This window comes from Triticum aestivum, chromosome 7B (assembly GCF_018294505.1).
Source record: "Triticum aestivum cultivar Chinese Spring chromosome 7B, IWGSC CS RefSeq v2.1, whole genome shotgun sequence".
Taxonomy (NCBI): Eukaryota; Viridiplantae; Streptophyta; class Magnoliopsida; order Poales; family Poaceae; genus Triticum; species Triticum aestivum.
Genome location: NC_057813.1, coordinates 148,052,211 through 148,075,036, shown reverse-complemented (window position 1 = coordinate 148,075,036; position 22,826 = coordinate 148,052,211). Strand labels below are relative to the sequence as shown.

Sequence of the window (22,826 nt, the reverse complement as noted above, 5' to 3'; positions counted from 1 at the left end):
ATGTCTATGGTTAGGAAACATAACCATCTTTGATTAATAAGCTAGTGAAGTAGAGGCATACTAGTGACGTTGTGTTTGTCTATGTATTCACACATGTATTATGTTTCCGGTTAATACAATTCTAGCATGAATAATAAACATTTATCATGATATGAGGAAATAAATAATAACTTTATTATTGCCTCTAGGGCATATTTCCTTCACCAACAAGTCGAGTGCATGCACCGGATCGTGAGTGAGCACCTCGCCGTAGTCGCCCACTTGAATGGTGAGCAACTGCATCTGTTGCTTGCAACGGTGCTCGCGGGAGTATCTGTCACCGCACTTGAAACAGAGCCCGTTGGCGTGTCAGAAGTCGCGGAGTTGGCGCTCGCGGGCAAACTCGTCGTTGGCCGGCCGAGCCGCTGCTGCCGCTGCTGGTGGCCGCGGGGGAATCACGGCGGGCAGAGGCGGGGGCCATCCGGCTGGAATCAGTCGAGGGCGTGGACGGCGAACGTCGTTTTCTTCCTCCTGAATGCGGGCCAGTACCGAGGCACGCGTGATGCTGGTCGAAGCCTGAAGTCGTACCGCAGCGCGCAGATCGTCCCGCAGACCGAGGAGGAACTGGGTGACGAAGAAGCGCGGGCTCAACGAGGCGTCGAGGGCGAGTAGATGGTACATGTGAGCTTCAAAGGCTGCTCGATACTCTGCCACCGTGCCAGTTTGCCGTAGTTGCAGAAGCTGATGCATCTCCAGCTCAAACTCGTCCACCCCGAATTCTTCGCGGATCGCCGCACAGAAGGCGTCCCACCCGAGCGCGCGATGAGCTTGACGATACGCTTGAAGCCAGTGAGCTGCCTGCCCTTCGATGTACAGCGTCGCTGTGGTCACCCAGTTGTGTGGAGGCACGCGGTACAGCTCGAAGTAGGCGACACAGCGATCAATCCACAGGTACGGGGCTGAGCCGTCGAACCGTGGAAAATCGTGCTTGGGAGGCTTGGTGAAGTACTCCTCGTGCCGCGGCATCTCCGTGTCGTGGTGTCCTGGAGCGGGGTCACCGGGGTGAGGTTCGTCGACATGGCCTTTGCCGTGTCGTAGTGGAAGAAGAGGCGGTCCGTTGTTGACGAGGCGGGGTTGCTGCGTGTGTGGATCCACCGGTGCCGCGGAGGAACCGGTCATGGGGCCGCCCCGTGGCGTACTTGGATGGCGACCGCGCGGCGAGGTTGCGAGCGGTGGTGGTGCGGTCTCGCGCTGCTGGCGCACTTCGTCGACATCGGCCTGCGTCAGATCCACTTGGCGGCGCAGGTGAGCGAGATCTGCAGAGACCTGCTTGTTGAAGGCGATCTGCGCCTCCGCTTGCTTGTCGCCGGCGAGTTTGCTCTCGTCGAAACGGGTGAGCAGGGACGAGAGCATGGACTTGAGTTCCTCCGACGATTCCGCCATGGCGAGGAGGATATGCTTGCTTTGTGCCGAAGGCTTGGACGACGGCGCCGTATCTGCTCGATCGGTCTAACCCCGCTTGGGATTTCGTGTCGATTTGCCGAAGCAATTCAACACCCAGAGCAGTGGATGTTACAGATCAATCGGCGAACGCGGGGGGAAGAAAAATTTCGGCCGGGATCGAGAGGGCTCTGATAACCAGTTGTGACGACCCGATGAGGATCAGATCGCACGAGAGGGGAAAGGGGAGGAGATGCAGGAAGGAGGACAGCTTTACTTGCAGGAGAGGAAAGTTTCAGAGTACAGATGAGAGACAGAGGATCACCACACACACGCATACCCCACGCGCCCACGCAGGGGCTGGCAATATAGCTACTCGCGGCTCGGTCCCGCTGCTGATCTGGCCAGCGATGACTTGTCCCTCCCTTTCCTATTGGCTACTCAGGTCCACCGTGGCACTTGCAGGTGCAGGTGTGACAGATGGATGGCTGGAGGGGATTGGGAACGCCCATGTCGACGTCGACGGGGGTCCCCGACCGCCAGCCGGACGGGACGGGATCAATGCACGCTGCTAGCTGCTGCTCTCTAGGTCTGGCAGGATAAGACGCCCTGGCTCTGCTCTCCCCAGCAGTGCCCGTCTGGTGTTCGAACAAATGCCTGGCGGCAGCGGAGCCGATCGTACTAGTGAGTGCACCAGTGCTGCTAGCTGTACCTAGCTGCCGTGGCCAGTTCCCCGGTGATGGAACCCTTCACCGTTGGCCATTAACTGCCGTGCGTTACTGAACGGAGAAGAGCCAAGAGACGACACGAGCGGCGCGGAGCGAAAATGTCAAAAGATGGCGACGCTCAAGGCGCCAGGGAGGTCTCGGAGCGGCGACTTTGCTGGAATCAAGTGGACGACGGTACGTTTTTGGTCTTCTGCGATGATGACTAAATCAAGGATTCAAGGTGGCTTCTGCTTCTGAACGCGGAATTCCTCAGAACGCTGGTCTGAACCCACGGTGTGTGGACTCTGGTCGTGTACCAGACTAGCAGTCAGCAGTCAGCAGTCAGCAGTCAGCACTATGTGTACCATTTCACAGCTTACCATCACTGTCCACAGATTCCATTTCACAACCTCCTAATGGCTAATGCCAGGTATTCTACTAGCCAACTCTTGCTTATCTACAGCACTATGCAACCAACCATGCAACAGCTACGAAGCCCCATCGCCTAGTTCTCTGGCCATTCTATTTAACAGCTGAGATGCATGTTTGCTCATTATTTTTCGGTGTGTTATAGGTTTCTCTAACTCCAAAGTGGTCCTAATGAGAGACCATATTATAGTATCCCCCTTGCATAATCCGCATGCCGACCGTGTTTACAATTCGCATACGACTGGGTCCAACCTAATAAGCTATCAGACCAGATGATTGATAGCCTGGTTGGTACATTGCCGCGGGGGGTCCTGCCCTGTTTCTGCCATTTGTTTAACTGACTTCACCGGTCTCCCCCCTCCCTTCTCACTTTTGCTCGCTGTCCACACTTCACACCGTTCACACCATTGCTGAGGCCGGAAGAACTCTGCCATCTTTCAAGCTCACAAGGCGTCCCTCACTAGTCTGAGCAGCAGCCGTCGCTCTGGATACAAGCTCAAAGCCGCAACCGCAGCCTAAGCATTGCAACGCTTCCCCATTCCAGGTATGATTCTCCCTCCATCTTCCTGTGCTCGGTTCTTCGACATGGGTATGCAGCTTCCATCGCCAACAGTCTTCCACTTTTCCGCTCGCAGTTAATCGTACTAGTCACCCCTGATCTTGGTACAAGCTTGAACCTGCAACCTCGGCTAGGGGCTGAGATGTATGTATGATGGCTAAATGAGGGCAGCCATTCCGTGTGACCTTGTCTGTGTGAGAAGCATTGCGTTGCCGCTTTCCCCTTCCAGGTATGATTCTCAGTTTCTCTTCCTATGCTTTGTTGTTAGACATGGATGCATTACTTCCGTTGCCAATAGCTTACCACTTCTCCACTCGCAATTAGCTTTACTAGTCAGACTAAATTTATGAACAGAGGGAGTACATGTGTAATTTGGGGTAATAGCAGTTGGACCTTGTACCTAGGTAGCCAGAGTAAAGAAAGGGAAATATCTTCTTTTTTTACGATAAGTAGCAGGTGCTCTGCTGTTGCGTACAAGTTCAAAGGGAAATATCTAGGCCACTTAGTTTGGTGGATCAGATTACAATAGTGAAGTTCAATCATGTATATAACTTTTATTACTGTTGTAGTATGAGAAACACAGCTTATTTTCCAACCATAATAATTAAAACTGAATAAAAAATATAATTATATTCTCATATATTATATATTGTAATATCTAGCACTATAATCCAGTGTGTACTCTTGTGGTTGACTGGGACCAACACACCACTAACTCACACTCACTTTCCGGAGAAGTCTATGTACATGATGAGCTAATAATTCATATGATGGTTACTGCTTTTATTTAAAATAATTCATATTGTGGTTATCAGTGTGGGGTCAAGCAGTCAAGGTAGCCTTTAACGCGCTCTCTTTTTGTTGTTTTCCTTTGGGACATAGACTTCAGCAAGTCCCTCTTCTTCCTAGCTGCCTTCTTCGCCTTTTCTTCTTCAGCACAGTCCTTGAATGATATTCAAATCTTCCATAGATCTTCTCTCATCCAAGAAACTCTTTACCCAATTCTGCAGATGAAGCATTGTTAAGGCTAGAAGTCCTCAGCTACCTTTGAAGCATACGAGTGTATTCACTTGTCTGAGCAGCAAAATCTGTCCATCGTTCTGGGTGCAAGCTCAAACTTGCAACCTCAGCTAGGGACTGATGTATGGCTAATGCCTTTCCATGCCAGGTATGATCCTTACCTTCTCTTCCTGTGCTTGGTGTTTAGACATAGATATATGACTTCCATTTCCAGTAGTCTACTACTTCTCCGCTTGCTATTAATTTTACTAGTTACCCTGTAGGATCTGTTAGTATTTCGACAATAAATAATAACTATGTGTTTCTGGAAGCAATCGGACCCATGTAGGCTGCTTATTTTGGTGGGTAAAATTATGAAGGTTAATACAGCACTAACTCACACCTTCTTTCTTGAGAAGTTTATGTACATGAGCTAATGATTCATATGGTGGTTACTGTTTGAAAAATAATAAATATTGTGGTTATCCTTGTGGGATTAAGCAGGGAAGGCAGCCTTTAACGCAGTTTCTTTCTGTTGTTTTCGTTTGGTGTATAGACCTCACCAAGTCGCTCTTCCTTCAAGCTGTCTTCTTTGCCTTCTCTTCTTCAGCACAATCCTTAAATGACATTTGAATCTTTTTTGTATCTTCTCTCATCCAAGAATATCCAATGCTACAGATGCAAGCTTAGACAGCAACTGAGAGGTTGAGACTTGCAATCTTGGTCAAGAGCAATCACATGGAAAACGGCGGGCAGACCGAACACACCATTGATCTGCCCAACACTGGGAATCATTTAGGTGAAGGCAGCAAGGATGGGTTTGGCATGGTTACTGACAGCACTAGGCAAGATTCAGTTAATGGATTGTCCAGCAGGTCTTTATTATCCAGTAGCCCTGAACCTGAACCTGAACCCATCCCTGTTGATTTTGAGCTCCTGTGGAGACTGCGGAAGTATTTAGTACTGCTTGGAGTCTTAGCAGTTACTGTGACATACAATGCTGGATTAACACCACCAGGGGGATCTTGGACACTAAACACGGATGGCCATGATGCTGGTGACCCTGTCCTGCATGTTGGCTACTCTCTAAGATATGAGGTATTCTTTTACTGCAACACAACAGCCTTTGCTGCATCTCTTGTCTTAGTCATCTTGCTTCTAAGTAAGAGTGTGACGAAGCGGAATATATGGCTCCGTTCAATGCAATTGACCATGCTGCTGGACTTATTTAGCCTGCTGGGGGCCTTTGCTGCTGGAAGCTGCAGGGCACCTAAGTCATCCATTTACATCTGGATTCTAGTCTTTGCTGTTTTTGTGTATGTTGTGATTCATACCCTAGTATCCAGAAGGGTTATTCCAAAATCATTGAGAAAGAAGCTGCAAACAATGATGGATGAAATTCGATCCAGACGCGGTGGCAGTGTCAGTTCCACACAAGCAAGCAGCAATCCAGAGGAAGATGTTGAGGAGGACCGTAAGTTCATATTGATGCTTGCAACTTTTGCTGCTACTATCACATACCAAGCCGGATTGAATCCACCTGGAGGCTTTTGGGCTGAAAATCCTTCTTATGAGCATCCTCCAGCTACCTCTATTCTCCGCAGTAACTACCTTCACCGGTATAATATTTTTATTTGCTGCAATGCGACTTCTTTTGTGGCATCTTTGGTCACAATCATTCTTCTTCTGAGCCCAGAATTGAGTAGCCATGGAATAAGGTCCAAAGCTGTGATTGTGTGTGTCGTATTTGACCTATTTGGTCTGATTGGGGCCTATGCTGCAGGGTGCTGTAGGAGTGTAAGGACATCTTTCTTTGTTGTGTTCATTACTGTCATAGTATGGGTCTGCTTTGCGGTGTTAGCTGCGGCATTTGTTTACAAACCTGTAGCAGACTGGCTGCAAAAGATCAAAGATCATAAGTGCTTCAAAAAACTTGGTCGGCTCTTTTCACTGGAATCAGGAAATTCAGAGCAAGATCATTCTCATGCAACTGGTCAGCATACTACAGACCTTGCAACAGTTACGCCAGAAGAAGGCAGTGCTTCTGACACAGAAAACCGAGTTCAAAACAGCAAACAGGATGGAATCCTTAGGGAGCATCAGCATGCAGACAGCCAGAAAATTGCAAATAATGAGGAGGCTGAGCCCAGCTCAGAGCAACCATCGGTCAATGACCCGCAACCAGGAAATACCACAAATATTGTGTTCAACCCAGAGGGTCAGTGTATAGACTGCCAATCAGTTGCAAATGATGCAGTCTCTGACACAGGACATCCTTCAATCAAATGCCACCAAGCTACAAATACTGTGAATCAAGTGCCTAGCACTGATAATCATTCCGCAGACAATCAGCAAGATGCAAGTAAGAAGGAACAGCTGTCTCCAAATAATGGCCCAAAGACTGCAAATATTGTTGACTATATGCCCAAGAAGCAAGTTGCAGATACGAAAGGTCAATCTTCATCAACTGATGAATGCAAGGATGCAGTTATTTTAGTGGATGATTCGTCTGAACAAACAACGTCAGATAATCACTGCAATGGAGCCACCAACGATCACCAAGTACAGCAAGTGCATTCTGATGGGCCTATGAGAACCAGTGAGATTGAGATGGTTGGAAGTAATAACATTGTTGTGCCTTATGAAAATGGCAATGTTGACAAGAAAGGAGGTCCCACTGAAGATAGCAGCAAAAAGAATTCTGATGACGGACCAACTTCGGAACCTCTGAAGAAGTCCCGCACATACCTACTTCTTCTTGCCATTCTGGCAGTTTCTCTGACATATCAATCAGGTTTGAATCCGCCAGGTGGCTTCTGGTCAAGAACAGAGAATGGTCATTCAGCTGGTGATCCCATCCTTGAGGACAATCACCATCCCCGTTATATTGCATTCTTCTATCTGAATGCAGTCGCGTTTGTTGCATCCTTTGTCATGATCATTATGCTCCTGAACAAGAGGATAAGCGAGAAGGCTACAAAACGATTTGCTCTACAGATAGCAATGATAGTGGACCTTCTTGCCCTAATGGGGGCTTATGTTATGGGAAGCTCCAGGGAGGCAAGGAGCTCCATGTACATCTCATTGTTGGTGGGCCTTGTACTTGCTTATGTTGGCATTCATCTTTTGATAGCACATGTAATCCCTGAAGGGTGGAAAAAAGTGGTGGCTGAAAAGCTAAAGCTCTTCTCGTGCAAACATTTGTGGCCCAAATTGCATCAGGATGGCGAAAACCAGAATGGGGATGTTGACGGGAAGGAGTGGGAGCGGAGGCGTAATCTGCTATTGATTCTTGCTGTTCTAGCTGCAACTGTCACATACCAAGCTGGTATAAACCCTCCAGGAAGTGTATGGTCAGATGACAAGAAGGTCAGTGGCACACCAGGCAGTCCAATCCTTCAGCACAATCATTCAAAACGCTATGATGTGTTCTACTACTCAAATTCAGTTACATTCGTGTCATCTGTAGTTATCACGATACTACTTGTGAACAAGGAATCATGTGAGCGTGGCATCAAGTGCTATGCACTGCGAGTATGTCTGGTGGTGGGCTTGGTTGGCCTCTTGATTGCCTATGCTGCAGGAAGCTGCAGGAAAGCAAAAGAATCTAAGTATCTCATCATCATCGCTGTTGCAGTTCTGGCCTTCCTTGTGATTCAAGTCCTTATACTCTCTTCGACACATGGTACAGTATGGGGGCCGTTGAGCAAATTCTTGGAAGACTCTCTGAAACGGCTTCTTCGTCCAAAAGAGTCCAGGCAAGAAACTGTTTCTGAGCGGCAAGAAAGTTCGGATCAGAATGAGAAAGAAAAGAGAAAGAGGCATAAATATCTGATGCTCCTTGCAGTTTTAGCAGCCTCCATCACATACCAAGCTGGTCTGAACCCGCCTGGTGGTTTCTGGTCTGATGATTCCAACCATGTTGCAGGAAATCCAGTCCTTCATGATATTCATCCCTGGCGCTACAGAGCATTCTTCATCTTCAATGGTATCTCCTTCATGACATCTATTGTCGTGATAATGTTTCTGTTGAAAAAGGCTGTGAGGAGGAATGGTGTTCTACTGGAGGTATTGCATTTGATCATGATACTGGATCTGCTAGCTCTTATGACAGCTTTTGCTGCGGGAAGCTGCCGAAAATTAAGGACTTCAATGTATGTCTATGGGCTAGTAATTGCGGTTGCAGTATACCTCGTGGTTGCAATTGGTGTAGCGAGCGGCATTGCGAAGTGTCTGAGACCAAGGCAAAGAAATGGGCATTCCCTCGAAGGCAATCCTGAAAGTGCTTCCACAACAAACCCGCCGATAGCTGCACAACAAGTTTGAAGGCTCAATTTCTATGGGACTACTTGAGAATTTGTTTCCTGCATTATTTGCAAATAATTGTTGTGCTGTAGTCAGTCTGTTTTTCCTTCCTAAAGTCCAGAGTAAACTTGAAAGCTGGCGCTGTTGTATATTTCTGAACACTATTTTAGCATAATTGAAATTTGGACTTGAGCAATCAATTGCATATCTGTTAGGTGTTCATAGATTGGGCACTGTAATGGAACTACAGGCATGCAATGCAGATTATTTTCGTTTTGTTTTCTTGAAAAACTAAGAGTATATAGGCGCATATACTACTTATTTTAAAAATAATTATCTTCATAACTCTAAAATCTCATCAATAGCCTACTTCTACTCAGTTTGTGGCTGCTTTGATTTCATTCTCACAAATTTCTAGCTTGAGTTTTTTTGAACCCTTCTCATTTTACTTCTAAACTCTGCCACTGTAAGCATGATACTCTTTTGTATACAAGTCTAGATTTTATTCTGCGACGCAAATGGATATCATATTATCCTAGTTCCTAGGCATGTGGATTCCTGGCTTGGTCTATACTTATGAAGTTTTATTTCTCCTCATAAGTGGAGCTACTGAGCTGGTTTGAGTAAACGCGGGCTTTAATGTCTGTTCAACCAGTTTGGATTTGAAATGTAGCCTTTGCTGTGACGCCCGGGTAATTAAGCTACAGCAACCCTCTACTAATGATGCCACGTCACTTCAATTACTGTTGCTAATCTCGCGTCAGTTCGAAACCGATTCAAATTCAAATTCAAAATCAAGCAAACAATAATTTTTTTTAAATATTAAAACTAAAATGTTCGGAGTGAACCAAATATTGCATAGGAAATTATGGTGGAGAAACCACCCTTTTATAAAATGTTTAAATACTATAAGCTGAACAAAACAGTAACAAAACCAATTATTTAAAAGTTTTTAAAATAATAAACAATTGCAAACTATTTTATTTTAGGTGCCAAATTAATTGAGGTGGTGGCATATTTGTTAATACTAATTTAGGTACAACTAATGTATTCTATAAAACTAAGGTATTTAAAATATAAAATTAAAATAGAAAAGAAAAAAAATAAAACAAAAGTCAAAATAAATAAAAAGGGGGAGACAAAGACCCCTTCCCCCACTGGACCCCTTGGCCCAACTGGGCCATGGCCCAGCCAGGCCGGCCGACGCCTCTGGCCTACATAGGCCTCCCCACTCCCCCAAACCCTAACCGACAACCCCGCTCGCTCCCCATGATCCCCTTTCTCGGTCGCTCCTCTTCCCCTCACCCGATTCGATTTGGAAGGGGACCGACCCTCCCCCCTCAGCGCACGCGACCGCTGCCCCTGGCGCCGCCCCGATGGCCGCGCCTCTCCACCCGTCTCCGGCTCGCCACCCCTCTCGCTCCTCTTCCCCGACCCAATCTGGATCGGGAAGGGGCAACGAGCCCGACGCCTCCCTCACTGACACCGTCGTTGTGCGCCACCGCCGTCAATCGAAGACCTTGTCGTCGCCGGGGCCCCGCGCCGCCTCGACTACATCGACGCACGGGTCCCCGTCCTCCTCCTCAATGGCCTCCCTCGAGCCTCGCCGCCCCTGGTCTCTACTCGATCGTGAGGACCCCAACTCCTCTCCTCTCCCTGTCCCCGTGTGCACGTACATGCACGCGCACACCGTCGTCCCCATCGCCCGCAACAGCCACGACCATCCGCCGCTGCTCTCGCCGAGCCGCCGCGTCTCTGCGCTCTGCTGCCCGCCTCTGCCTGGCATTGTGGCCTCGACGCGCCCCGTCCTGCGCTGCTTCTGCTGCCCGCGGGCTGTGCCACCGCCGCCCGGCTCCGGCCACTACACCGCGGCGCCGCTCGGAGGCCCCGTGTCCTTCGCCCCGAGCCCAGCACCGTTCCCCGCCTCCTTCCCATCACCGCGACCGTCCGCGACCCCACTGCGGCTGCGCCCGCCAGTGCCGCCGTCGCCCGGGTTCGTTTGGCTCTGCCAGCGCCCGTAACCCGCTGCACGCACGCCCACTAAGCCCCTTGTGCCTATGGCAAACGGGGCCCACGCCCCTGGAATGATATTAAAAAAAGAAGTTAATAAAATAAATAAATAAATAAACATTAATTAATTAGTGGATTAATTAAGTTAATTAATACTGTTTAGCTAAGCTAATTAAAATTAGTTAACCTAATCAATGTAATTAAGCTAATTAACATGTTTAGTTAATCTAAGTCAATGACATATGGGACCCATGCGTCAGCTTGACCCAGTCAACACCTCTGTTGACTGATGATGTCATACTGATGCAGAAATGCCATTCTCGAATTAAATTAATAATAATAATTTATAAATTGAATTAAATCTTCAAAAATTAACATAAAATAAACCGTAACTCGGATGAAAATGCTTTGTACATGAAAGTTGCTCAGAACGACAAGACGAATCTGAATACGCAGCCCGTTCGTCAGCCACATGTCCCTAGCATAGCAAACATGCAACATTTCACCTCCGGTTCATCTGTCCAAAAACGCGAAACGCCGGGGATACTTTCCCGGATGTTTCCTCCCTTCGCCGGTATCACCTAGTACCGCGTTAGGGTACACCTAGCACCGCGTATTGCCATGTTACGCTTTGTGAAGCTTTGATTGCTCTGTTATTTATTGTGTTCCCCTTTCGTTACTTCTTTCCGGTAGACCCCGAGACTGCCGACGACCCCCAGTTCGACTACGTTGTTGATGACCCCTCCTTCTTGCCAGAGCAACCAGGCAAGCCCCCCCTTGATCACCAGATATCGTCTATTCTTCTCTATACTGCTTGCATTAGAGTAGTGTAGCATGTTACTGTTCGGTTACTCCTATTCTGTTGCATAGCCTGTCATTGTTGCTACAATCATTGATACCTTACCCGCAATCCTAAATTCTTAGTATAGGATGCTAGTTTATCATCATTGGCCCTACATTCTTGTCAGTCTGCCTTGCTATACTATCGGGTCGTGATCACTTGGGAGGTGATCACGGGTATATACTATACATATATACATACTATACAGATGATGACTAAAGTCGGGTCAGCTTGTTGAGTACCCGCAAGTGATTCCGATGTGGGGGCTGGAAGGATAGGTGGCTCCATCCCAGTAGAGGTGGGCCTGGGTTCCCGACGGCCCCCGACTATTACTTTGTGGCGGAGCAACAGGGCAGGTTGAGACCACCTAGGAGACAGGTGGGCCTGGCCCTGGTCGGCGTCCGCGGTTGCTTCATAATAACACGCTTAACGAGATCTTGGTATTTGATTTGAGTCTGGCCACTGGCCTATACGCACTAACCAACTACGCGGGAAAGATATGGGCACTCGACGTCGTGGTATCAGCCGAAGCCTTCGTGACGTCAGCGACTAAGCGGCGCGCGCCGGGTTGGACTGCGTTAACACAACTTCCTTTGTAATGGAGGTTGCTAGGTTTGCTCACCGGCCGCATACGCAACGTGCAGGTGTGCAATGGGCGATGGGCCCAGACCCCTGTGCGCATAGGATTTAGACCAGCGTGCTGACCTCTCTGTTGTGCCTAGGTGGGGCTGCGACGTGTTGATCTTCCGAGGCCGGGCATGACCCAGGAAAGTGTGTCCGGCCAAATGGGATCGAGCGTGTTGGGTTATGTGGTGCAACCCTGTAGGGAAGTTTATCTATTCGAATAGCCGTGTCCCTCTGTAAAAGGACGACCCGGAGTTGTACCTTGACCTTATGACAACTAGAACCGGATACTTAATAAAACACACCCAGACAAGTTCCACAGACAACCCGGTGATCGCTTTTCCTCAGGGCGACGAGGGGAGGATCGCCGGGTAGGATTATGCTATACGATGCTACTTGGAAGACTTCAATCTACTCTCTTCTACATGCTGCAAGACGGAGGCTGCCAGAAGCGTAGTCTTCGATAGGACTAGCTATCCCCCTCTTATTCTGGCATTCTGCAGTTCAGTCCACCAATATTGCCTCTTTACACATATACCCATGCATATGTAGTGTAGATCCTTGCTTGCGAGTACTTTGGATGAGTACTCACGGTTGCTTTTCTCCCTCTTTCCCCCTTTCCCTTCTACCTGGTTGTCGCAACCAGATGCGAGAGCCCAGGAGCCAGACGCCACCGTCGACGATGACTCCTACTACACTGGAGGTGCCTACTACTACGTGCAGGCCACTGACGACGACCAGGAGTAGTTAGGAGGATCCCAGGCAGGAGGCATGCGCCTCTTTCGATCTGTATCCCAGTTTGTGCTAGCCATCTTATGGAAACTTGTTTAACTTATGTCTGTACTCAGATATTGTTGCTTCCGATGACTCGTCTATGATCGAGCACTTGTATTCGAGCCCTCGAGGCCCCTGGCTTGTATTATGATGCTTGTATGACTTATTTATGTTTTAGAGTTGTGTTGTGATATCTTCCCGTGAGTCCCTGATCTTGATCGTACACGTTTGCGTGCATGATTAGTGTACAATTGAATTGGGGGCGTCACAAGTTGGTATCAGAGCCGACTGCCTATAGGAATCCCCTTTCCAACTCCTTGGCCGAAGTCGAGTCTAGATATTACAAAACTATTTTACTAACATGGCTGTGCGGCCCATGGGCCCACGTCGCCATTGGGTGGTGTTAAGTTCTTTTACTCCTCGATCCTTACTCTGGGACTCTGATCTCTCTTCTATTCGGGTTTAAATGAATTTTGCTAAATCTAACATTAGGATCTCGTTATCACTTTCACCTGGAGAGCACCTTATTACCGATGATCGTCTGCTGCACCAGAAGACCCTGAAGATACTCTCCGTTGTTAACCCGAGAACTTGTGTTCATCGCGTTTGCAATTCCCCTTCGACCGTCAACCCTTACGGATAACTACATGCAGTTGTCATTCTTACATTCATCCCTAGTTGGTTTTGTTATTACAAGATACCCCGAAATACTCGTCGTTGTTTCGATAATCCTTTGTGCCTTACTGCCTTGCAGTTCTTGCCACATGAATACCCCTACGAATAATTTCTCGCACTTGCCGAGTATCCGCTTATCCCCAGTTGTTTGTGTTTCGCAAAAGTCTTCGAAATACTATTGGATCCTCCGAAAATCCCTAGCAGCTTATTGCTCTGCAAGCACTTGTCTGCTTGCATTATGGATGCTCTCCATATGTCTGGCAATATTCATTAGTCTCCTTTGACACCGTCATTTTGATCCTATTGATTCAACATGAGTGTGAGTGCACGCAATCATCGGTTGATCCTTTTAAAATATCTTTTTGGCTCAGATGTCATTTTGAAAGTGAGCTGGTTATCGACTCATCAAATTGCCGTCGATTGTACCCCTAAGTCTATTCAACTTATCCATTCTTAATCAGATCGTTGGCTTCTGATCCCTTGATTTGAAAATCATAATTCCTTTCCAGATGAGCTCTGAATTAGTCAGTTGTTTCTATAATCCAATGCCTTCGCATTGTTTCTTCCTCTGGTTGTGTGCCAATACTCACATCAGTTTTGCTATGGACCGTCAGATCCTTTGTTGAAATATCATCCGACAGTGTCCTTTGTATACAAAACCTCGAGAAGTTCTTTTCCTGATACATAATGCCTTCGGTAAATTGTATCTTCTCGTTTTGTCACCCATGCTCTACTATCGAGCTTGTGTTAATTACTATCGAAGTTTGTAGTATATATTCCTAAGATGCCCTGATGGGTTGAACCTACGCGTTCCCTAATCCGTGTGAACCCGTAAGATTTCACGGGTCATACTTATCTGGTATTGTACCAGGTAAAACTTTCAACAACTAATGTCATTTTTGAAATACGAGAGGTGAATGGAAGGTTATGCATTAACGAAGTGGGAGTCGACCTTGAACATTTGTGTTCATGCCCATGGACACGATGTAGATCCTATCATGGAAGCTTCTTGCAATAATAACTATTTCCTTGAAAATATCATCTGGATTTGTGAATTGATCCTTTGCAATCGTGGTTCCGACCATAATTTCTTCCTTTGATTCCATTTCTCAGACAAGTAAAAGCGCTTGTCTTCTATAGATCAATACACCCCCACTTTAACCTTTAATTTGATATGCCCTCGAGTATTATCTCCCTGGTATCTCGAGGATATCATGCCATTGCACTACATCTTATGAATTTGTGCCGGAGTAATACCTTTCCCTATAATAGTCACTCCATGAGTTTTGGGTTGTCGTCAACCGAGAACACCGAATAGTGAATTGAGTCCGCACTGCGATTCGACAACTCTTAGTAATCTTCATTCCTTATGAATTTAATACTCCATCATGTCATTCCTAGCCTTATCGGCTACATCATTATCGTGCTAAATTTAACTGTGCTATCTGGTTCTTCCCAGAGCACAAATTTCGACGGTGAGCTAATCTTACGTCGATCTTCCTCGTCATATCATTTCTCCTTGAACAACAAACGTGATTTTGAGTATTGTGTCGTACCCATGGTTCCAATAACCTTTCGCTTCATCATTCCTTCAACTTGATGTCATCGCCGATCGATTACATCTTCATGAGATCTCTCGACAAATGTGTCGTGATCATCATCAGCATTCTGAGCTCTTCCAAGATATCTACTGAATTCTTGATGAGAAATACCACCCTTTGCTCTCGGTGATTTGTGTTATCATCGACCACTTTATTTCCTTTCGTTCAACACAAACTTGTTCGTGTTTTGTGTTATACCTTGAGCTCCTCGCTATCTAGCTCATGTTCTGTTTTACCTTGGAGTATTACCATCTCTTTTTGTCAAGAATGTGGTGAGAATTTCACCACCTCTTAAGAATTCTTGATATAATAACACTTCTCGCCATCTCCATTCATTCCTTGGTCCCCGTGTTGTTTTTAACCGGAATACCGACAATTGAGCTATGACGCGTGAATTCAAAACTTCTAGCAACCCTATTGCTTTGAAGTGAATGAGCGATAGTTTCATTCTAAGTCTTTCGATAATTTAATCACCATTCTAAACATTGATCAGGCTACCTAAGCCCATATTATGGGTGCATCTTTCAACCAATGTTTAATTGTGTAGGTTTTCCTTGAGCATGCATCATTATACCATTTTATCTGGCAAATGTTATCTCCTTGTTCACATAATTGTGGAAATCCATCCTTTGGAAATCTTGATGATTTGTCGCTGAGCCCATCAGCCACCTCATCATCCTCTCCTTGGTTTACTGATGAACTCTTGTTTCGAAACTCGCTTCCATAGTTCATTTCCCGAGAATCTTATGATGTCTTCTCGTTAATTCGTGTCGTACCTTTTTATCTCAGGATCCTGAGTCTGAGGTATCATGACACCAATCGGATCTGAATCTTGGTCAGATATGATGGTGGGAACATATTTCCAAGAGTTACAACATGGTCTTTATGTGACCCGGTAAGGTGATGTCATGCCTAGCACACCTGGCCGGAGGGTCTATTGTTATAGTTCTTCCTTTTAGCAATGTTAACCATTCTTCCATGAGGAAATTGTAAGACTTATTCTATGAGTTGTTCCTGATGGATCCTTTGTGTATCCAAAGTCTGACCTTTGCTTGAAGACCATGTCAATGCTATCTCGAAGCCTGTCTGTGGTACTCCTTTTTTCAACACGAACATTTGAAGCCCAATGCTAAATGTTTCTTGCTCAATTAACCAAAGCACTGTTGCCTGGGTAATGTCATGAAATTTCTCTCCCCTTACCTAAAGGGTTTTCTACATTATATCCTGTCATGGATATCATGCTCTGCTTGTCCAGGGGAAGGATATACCCCCGAAATATGTGTGTATACACATTTTCCTTTCCGTTGTTCTGTTTAAACCTGATAACCACTTTTCCTTTCCATTGGTTTGTTTAAACCTTCTTGTGATCTATATAATATAAGCAGTAATATTTCCCTGCTTATGTAAACACCTCGTTGTACCACTCTGTCAGTAAGACCCTGTTACTATTGTTGATGACATCCCGGTAGCCACCGATGGACGAGAACTTTGCCTATTGGTCTGCCTCGTTTCAACGAGCAGGAAAATGGTTCTCTTCGTCCCTCGCCCTTGGTACCAACGTTGTTGCCAACAAAACTAACAGGCTATTCTCTGACATACCTTGCTATCATGACCATGCAAGATGTCACCGCTCCTACTTTTAACCCACATGGTGGGCCCATAACCCGCAGTTCCATAGGATCGAAACCTGACTCTCTTGTACATCCTTGATGCTGAAGTATCCTTTGCACTAAACTTCGTATGTAATTCACGAGTCACCGTCCTACAGATGATCTATTCTGTATCAGACACAATACTTATTCTCGTTGCTCTGGACCCCTTTCATACTTTGTTTCAGTCAACGAACGATTGCCTACCTGCTTGAAACTTCCCATGATACCTCCTTACTTTGCTCTTCATGTTTTCTTAAGTTTCAATTCAAGAGTTACTTTCCGCCACCTTCCCCTGATGTTATCGACCAGATAGTCAACCTTGTAGAGGTCCGTTCTCCCAGAATACCCACCCTTTGTTCTTTCGTAAGTACGATGGAGATCCTGAAGGAAGAATGATGACTTCATCAAGATGGCCTGAAGCAGACAAATGAAGACGTCAATGTAATGGGTCGACCTCATCGAGAAGAGCAACCAACACGAAGAAAACCAGTTAGACCTTCGTAACCAAATCCCTTCCCCCTTACTCCCGCTCCTAAATCTCGGGACGAGATTTCTTGTAGTGGAGGAGAATTGTGATGCCCGGGTAATTAAGCTACAGCAACCCTCTACTAATGATGCCACGTCACTTCAATTACTGTTGCTAATCTCACGTCAGTTCGAAACCGATTCAAATTCAAATTCAAAATCAAGCAAACAATAAATTTTTTAAAATATTAAAACTAAAATGTTCGGAGTGAACCAAATATTGCATAGGAAATTATGGTGGAGAAACCACCCTTTTATAAAATGTTTAAATACTATAAGCTGAACAAAACAGTAACAAAACCAATTATTTAAAAGTTTTTAAAATAATAAACAATTGCAAACTATTTTATTTTAGGTGCCAAATTAATTGAGGTGGTGGCATATTTGTTAATACTAATTTAGGTACAACTAATGTATTCTATAAAACTATGTTATTTAAAATATAAAATTAAAATAGAAAAGAAAAGAAATAAAACAAAAGTCAAAATAAATAAAAAGGGGGAGACAAAGACCCCTTCCCCCAGTGGACCCCTTGGCCCAACTGGGCCATGGCCCAGCCAGGCCGGTCGACGCCTCTGGCCTACATAGGCCTCCCCACTCCCCCAAACCCTAACCGACAACCCCGCTCGCTCCCCATGATTCCCTTTCTCGGTCGCTCCTCTTCCCTTCACCCGATTCGATTTGGAAGGGGATCGACCCCCCCCCCCCAGTGCACGCGACCGCTGCCCCTGGCACCGCCCCGATGATTGCGCCTCGCCACCCGTCTCCGGCTCGCCACCCCTCTCGCTCCTCTTCCCCGACCCAATCTGGATCGGGAAGGGGCAATGAGCCCGACGCCTCCCTCACTGACGACGTCGTTGTGCACCACCACCGTCAACCGAAGACCTTGCCGTCGCCGGAGCCCCGCGCCGCCTCGACTTTGTCGACGCACGCGTCCCCGTCCTCCTCCTCAACGGCCTCCCTCGAGCCTCGCCGCCCCCTGGTCTCTACTCAATCGTGAGGAGCCCAACTCCTCACCTCTCCCTGTCGCCGTGCGCACGTACATGTACGCGCACACTGTCGTCCCCATCGCCCGCAACAGCCACGGCCATCCGCCGCTGCTCTCGCCGAGCCGCCGCGCCTCTGCGCTCTGCTACCGGCCTATGCCTGGCGTTGCGTCCTCGACGCGCCCCGTCCTGCGCTGCTTCTGCTGCCCGCGGGTTGTGCCGCCGCTGCCCGGCTCCGGCCACTGCACCGCGGCGCCGCTCGGAGGCCCCGCGTCCTTCGCCCCGAGCCCAGCACCGTTCCCCGCCTCCTTCGCATCATCGCGACCGTCCGCGACCCCACTACGGCTGCGCCCGCGAGGGCCGCCGTCGCCCGGGTTCGTTTGGCTCTGCCAGCGCCCGTAACCCGCTGCACGCACGCCCACTAAGCCCCTTGTGCCTATGGAAAATGGGGCCCACGCCCCTGGAATGATATTAAAAAAAGAAGTTAATAAAATAAATAAACATTAATTAAATAGTGGATTAATTAAGTTAATTAATAATGTTTAGCTAAGCTAATTAAAATTAGTTAACCTAATCAATGTAATTAAGCTAATTAACATGTTTAGTTAATCTAAGTCAATGACATATGGGACCCATGCGTCAGCTTGACCCAGTCAACACCTCTGTTGACTAATGATGTCATGTTGACGTCATACTGATGCAGTAATGCCATTCTCGAATTAAATTAATAATAGTAATTTATAAATTGAATTAAATCTTCAAAAATTAATATAAAATAAACCGTAACTCGGATGAAAATGTTTTGTACATGAAAGTTGCTCAGAACAACAAGACGAATCCGAATACGCAACCCGTTCGTCGGCCACATGTCCCTAGCATAGCAAACATGCAACATTTCACCTCCGGTTCATCTGTCCAAAAACGCGAAACGCGGGGATACTTTCCCGGATGTTTCCCCCCTTCGTCGGTATCACCTACTACCGCGTTAGGGTACACCTAGCATCATGTATTGCCATGTTACGCTCTGTTATTTATTGTGTTCCCCTTCCGTTACTTCTTTCCGGTAGACCCCGAGACTGCCGGGGACCCCCAGTTCGACTACGGTGTTGATGACCCCTCCTTCTTGCCAGAGCAACCAGGCAAGCCCCCCCTTGATCACCAGATATCGCCTATTCTTCTCTATACTGCTTGCATTAGAGTAGTGTAGCATGTTACTGTTCGGTTACTCCTATTCTGTTGCATAGCCTGTCCTAAATTCTTAGTATAGGATGCTAGTTTATCATCATTGGCCCTACATTCTTGTCAGTCTGCCTTGCTATACTATCGGGCCGTGATCACTTGGGAGGTGATCACGGGTATATACTATACATATATACATACTATACAGATGGTGACTAAAGTCAGGTCAGCTCGTTGAGTACCCGCAAGTGATTCCGATGTGGGGGCTGGAAGGATAGGTGGCTCCATCTCGGTAGAGGTGGGCCTGGGTTCCCGACGGCCCCCGACTGTTTTTGTGGCGGAGCGACAGGGCAGGTTGAGACCACCTAGGAGACAGGTGGGCCTGGCCCTGGTCGGCGTCCGCGGTTGCTTCATAATAACACGCTTAACGAGATCCTGGTATTTGATCTGAGTCTGGCCACTGGCCTATACGCACTAACCAACTACGCGGGAAAGATATGGGCACTCGACGTCGTGGTATCAGCCGAAGCCTTCGTGACGTCAGCGACTGAGCGGCGCGCACCGGGTTGGACTGCGTTAACACAACTTCCTTTGTAATGGAGGTTGCTAGGTCTGCTCACAAGCCGCGTACGCAACGTGCAAGTGTGCAATGGGCGATGGGCCCAGACCCCTGCGTGCATAGGATTTAGACCGGCGTGCTGACCTCTCTGTTGTGCCTAGGTGGGGCTGCGACGTGTTGATCTTCCGAGGCCGGGCATGACCCAGGAAAGTGTGTCCGGCCAAATGGGATCGAGCGTGTTGGGTTATGTGGTTCACCCCTGCAGGGAAGTTTATCTATTCGAATAGTCGTGTCCCTCGGTAAAAGGACGACCCGGAGTTGTACCTTGACCTTATGACAACTAGAACCGGATACTTAATAAAACACACCCATACAAGTTCCACAGACAACCCGGTGATCGCTTTTCCACGGGGCGACGAGGGGAGGATCGCCGGGTAGGATTATGCTATACGATGCTACTTGGAAGACTTCAATCTACTCTCTTCTACATGCTGCAAGACGGAGGCTGCCAGAAGCATAGTCTTCGATAGGACTAGCTATCCCCCTCTTATTCTGGCATTCTGCAGTTCAGTCCATCGATATTGCCTCTTTACACATATACCCATGCATATGTAGTGTAGATCCTTGCTTGCGAGTACTTTGGATGAGTACTCACGGTTGCTTTTCTCCCTCTTTTCCCCCTTTCCCTTCTACCTGGTTGTCGCAACCAGATGCGAGAGCCCAGGAGCCAGACGCCACCGTCGACGATGACTCCTACTACACTGGAGGTGCCTACTACTACGTGCAGGCCGCTGACGACGACCAGGAGTAGTTAGGAGGATCCCAGGCAGGAGGCCTGCGCCTCTTTCGATCTGTATCCCAGTTTGTGCTAGCCATCTTATGGCAACTTGTTTAACTTATGTCTGTACTCAGATATTGTTGCTTCCGCTGACTCGTCTATGATCGAGCACTTGTATTCGAGCCCTCGAGGCCCCTGGCTTGTATTATGATGCTTCTATGACTTATTTATGTTTTAGAGTTGTGTTGTGATATCTTCCCGTGAGTCCCTGATTTTTGATCATACACGTTTGCGTGCATGATTAGTGTACGATTGAATTGGGGGCATCACATTTGCGTGTTTCATTTTTTCCATGTTGAAATGTAGCCTTTGCGTGTTTCATTTTTTCCATGTTGAAATGTTAAATTAGCCCTGTAACAAAACCAAAGTAGACGGGAGTTTATTATCACGTATCTGGTTAATCTGGTATTTCCCCTGAGAATATACCAGCAATCACCCAGGCAAAACAACATGATTGCCAATTACTCCCGCTGTTCCTAAATATTTGTCTTTCTAAAGATTTCAACAAGTGACTATATACGGAGCAAAATGAGTGAATCTACACTCTAAAATATGTCTATATACATCCGTATGTGGTAGTCCTTTGAAATCTCTAAAAAGACAAATATTTAGGAATGAAGGGATTAGAAAGCTTGATTGCGTCTTTGATGACTAATGACACTCTTGATACTTTTATATATACAGTATATACATGTAAAGTTCCTATAAGCATGGGCACTTGGATCAACTTTTTCAGTCTGGCTGCCCTTGGGACTCCCTCACAAACACGGTGGCTGCCCTTCTCAGCGTGCTCTTCGCTGGGAAACATTGCATCGTTCTGAAACTTTGACATTGTTAAAAATTATGACAGGTCTTGTTCGGAATCTGAAGTCCTAGAGTCGTCACTACTCACTCAGTAGAGTGTGTACGTGCACCACGCTCAGTCCTACTAGCTGAGGAAAGTCATGAGATCGGCCTACTCTAGAAGATGACAAACTTGATCAATTTCTGAAAGGGCGGGCGGCCGGGGCGGCTCCTCCCCTCCCTCCTCCCCCGTGCCCCCTCCCCCCCGGCGGAGCCCCCGGATATGGACGGGCCGCACGCGCACCTCCTGACCCAGGGTCAGGGCTGGTGGCGGCTGGCGGTGGCCCGTCGCGGTGGTGGCGCCGCCCTTTGGCGGCGGGGCGGCCTGGTGGCGTAGGTTGGCCGGTGGCGTGTCCTCGGCCCAGATCTGGGCCCTTAAGGCCCCATCTGGGTCCTAGCGGGCCAGTCCCCGGGCGTGGCCTCGTTGTCTGCGATGTGGTGAGGAGGAGGAGCGGCTCGAATTTGGGGCGGCGGCACCAACGGCGTGCCGGCAGCAGCGCGAAGGCGGGAGCTTTACGGGCCCACGAGGGCTCGGCCAGGCCTGTGGGCCCACGGGCCTGGTGTGCTCCTACTACTGCGTCCAGACGGCTACCGTCGCGGACGGTGGAGGTGGGGCCATCCCGCGTGCCAACGGTGTTGTTGCCCTAGTCCCGGCTCTGATTCTTCATCGTGTTGTCCTCACTTCGCGGTGCCGTGGTGAGACGGCGTGGGGGCCTCATGGCCGCGTTGGCCCACGATGGTGGTTCGTTTGGTGGCAGGCTCTGGGGCGCCCGAGGTGCGGGTTGGGATCGGGGGAAACCCCTGTCGGCATGGCCAACACCGGTGCGGTGGCGCCTGTGGGTGCTACCTGACCTTCCGGGAGGGTGTCGGGGCTACCTTTCCTCTCGCCTCGTCGTGTACCAGCGGAAACCCTTGGCAGCAGCATCGTCATTGTCGCGATCCTTCTTGGAGGTGTTGATAGGTGTCGGCGCTTCGGAGTCTTGGAGTCTAGTGGAAGATCCTGGTGGGCGCTGCGATCGCGAGGCTTCTTCGTTTTAGTTGATCCGCCATTGTCGGCATTTGTTTCTTTTGCTTTTCTCGGTCGTTTCTTTTGGGCGTGACTGTGCTGCTTTTGCCCCAGCACCTATTGTTGGAGTTGTGTCGAATATAGTGTACATGGTAGGTTACAGTTGGACTTGTAGTTGTATTGTGTTTAGATAGGATATGGAATCGTGTCCTAGTAGGACACTTGTATCCTACACCTCTCATATATAGCGGGGGTAGACACACGATGTAACCTATGCAAACATAATAGCATCGGA

General features: G+C 47.9%; 1 protein-coding gene across 2 annotated transcripts; it reads left to right on the top strand.

The window, feature by feature from the left end:
* Positions 1-1,997: 1,997 nt before the first annotated feature.
* Positions 1,998-8,618, top strand: LOC123157096 (uncharacterized). Of its 2 annotated transcripts, none has more exons than XM_044575342.1 (4): positions 1,998-3,099; positions 3,191-3,343; positions 4,125-4,282; positions 4,775-8,618. In XM_044575342.1, exon 4 carries the CDS (start codon positions 4,852-4,854, stop codon positions 8,437-8,439), a length of 3,588 nt encoding a protein of 1,195 aa, XP_044431277.1. In that variant the 5' UTR covers positions 1,998-3,099; positions 3,191-3,343; positions 4,125-4,282; positions 4,775-4,851; the 3' UTR covers positions 8,440-8,618. The 2 variants fall into 2 exon arrangements, with proteins under 2 accessions (XP_044431277.1, XP_044431276.1); XM_044575341.1 differs by having other exon boundaries at positions 1,999-3,099; positions 4,792-8,618.
* Positions 8,619-22,826: the final 14,208 nt, after the last annotated feature.